Source organism: Mandrillus leucophaeus, unplaced genomic scaffold (genome assembly GCF_000951045.1).
Source record: "Mandrillus leucophaeus isolate KB7577 unplaced genomic scaffold, Mleu.le_1.0 Scaffold374, whole genome shotgun sequence".
Taxonomy (NCBI): domain Eukaryota; kingdom Metazoa; phylum Chordata; class Mammalia; order Primates; family Cercopithecidae; genus Mandrillus; species Mandrillus leucophaeus.
Window position 1 is genome coordinate 16,770 of NW_012103965.1, and position 1,673 is coordinate 18,442.

At 57.6% G+C, this 1,673-nt stretch overlaps 1 protein-coding gene across 1 annotated transcript in view; it reads right to left on the reverse strand.

Annotated features, from left to right (window-relative positions):
• Nucleotides 1–798, reverse strand: part of LOC105546915 (TBC1 domain family member 3B-like) — a 17,429-nt gene extending 16,631 nt beyond the window's left edge. Inside the window, 2 exon segments of the mRNA XM_011990246.1 lie at nt 485–564; nt 727–798. Of these exon segments, the coding sequence (XP_011845636.1) occupies nt 485–564; nt 727–798 (152 nt within the window).
• Nucleotides 799–1,673: the final 875 nt, after the last annotated feature.

The window sequence follows — 1,673 nt, forward strand, 5'->3', positions numbered from 1 at the left end:
CCATGCCTTTCCATCTTCCCGATGGGGGCAGTGAGGGCTGTCGCTCTAGGGAAATGAGGGAGGACAGGGGCAGGTGGTCCCTCAGAGACCCGCTGGACAACAGCCCTGAGTCTAGGCCAGGCGTCCCCTCACCCTGTGGCCACAACACTTGGATCTCACTGGGTTGTCTCCAGGTAGACATGGCCAGACCCTCAGGCTGCCCTGCTCCTCTTGTGCTGACTTGTGGACAGAACTGCTGAGAGTCCAGGGGCCTGACCTAGCCCAGTCTCCATTCCCACCCACTCCCTAAATGGGCCCCGCACCTCTGGCCTTACAGCAACCTCGGGCTGGACCTGCAGGGGAGCCAGGGAGGAGTTCTGACCCTGGAAAGGAGGTTGGCCTGACCCGGCGAGACAGTCCTGCCTCAGAAAGACCTTTCTAAAAGCAAACCCATCCCTGAGCTAAGACAGGTGCTTCAGGGGTGAGGGGAGCACAGAGGACTCACTGCACAATCCCAAAGCGATCAATGTTGTAGATTCCAACAGGCTCAGGCCCAATGTCCTCTGGCAGCCCAGCTCGGTGTCCCTGTAACCCAGAGGGAGGCTTGGTGAGGGGTCCAAGGTAAAGAGTGCACGGGCCTGGAGGTAGTGGCCACCCGTGCCCACCCTGTGCTCCTAGGGAGCCCAGGACCCTTTGACCAGGGTGCACTGGAAGAGGCCTCCCTCCAAGGAGCAGACCGACCTGTACCTTCTCATAGTTCATGATGATATTCTCTCGCTCCTGGGACCGCAAACTATCTGCATCCTCTGCGATTTCCATCCTGTGAACCAAAAATCCTCTAAAATTACATTGTACCCGAGAGCCTCAGAGAAAACCTGAACCGCTCCCATCGGACTCCCAGATGCTGGCTGACTGCGTAACCCCCATTCCACCACCGTCCCCAGGTAAAAAGGGGCCAGACCCATTGTCTCACAACTGCACGAGTCTCTGGAGTGTCAAGCCCCAAGCAGGGGTGGGCATCATCCCAAGGACTTAAGGACAGTGGGACCTGGACAGTCTCGTTGTCCCTAAATGCCATGAAATGGGGATACACCTGCCCCAGCAGGTTGAATGGTGTCCACCTGCGAAGGGCAAAGGGCCCATGATGGGCTATTCCAGGGATGTGGAGGGAGACTGAGGTCAGCGACCAGAGGTCTCTATACAATCCGCCTCCTGGGATGCCCAGGGACCACAGAGATGCCCAGTTTCCTACAGGGATCATGATCTCTCCTGACTGCTCTGTTCTACTCCACTCATCACTTTGGCTCCCGTGGCCGTTCAGTCTGAACAGAGAAGCCACTTCAGGAATAATGCCAGTTGAGCAGGAGGGTGTTCACCTTGGGAGATGAAAATGATCTATTGTGCTAGGGGAAACCCTCACTCGGGGAGGGACTGTGGACTCCACCATTCTGAGCTGTCCCTACAGGAGGGGGCTTCATTTTCCTGGGTCACTGAGGAAGGACCGTGGGTCCTTGGTCCTGGAGAACACCTGGATGGACCGTCCCTCCTGGGAACACTCGGGGCAAAAGGAGGGCGAGGCCTCGAGAGGACCAGACAGAGCAAGAAATACTTGGAGGGAACCCCAGTGCCTGGACCCCTTTGAACAGAAGGGAAGATGGTCTCCCCCCAGCCAGCCCTCCAGGGCGCCTTCATTT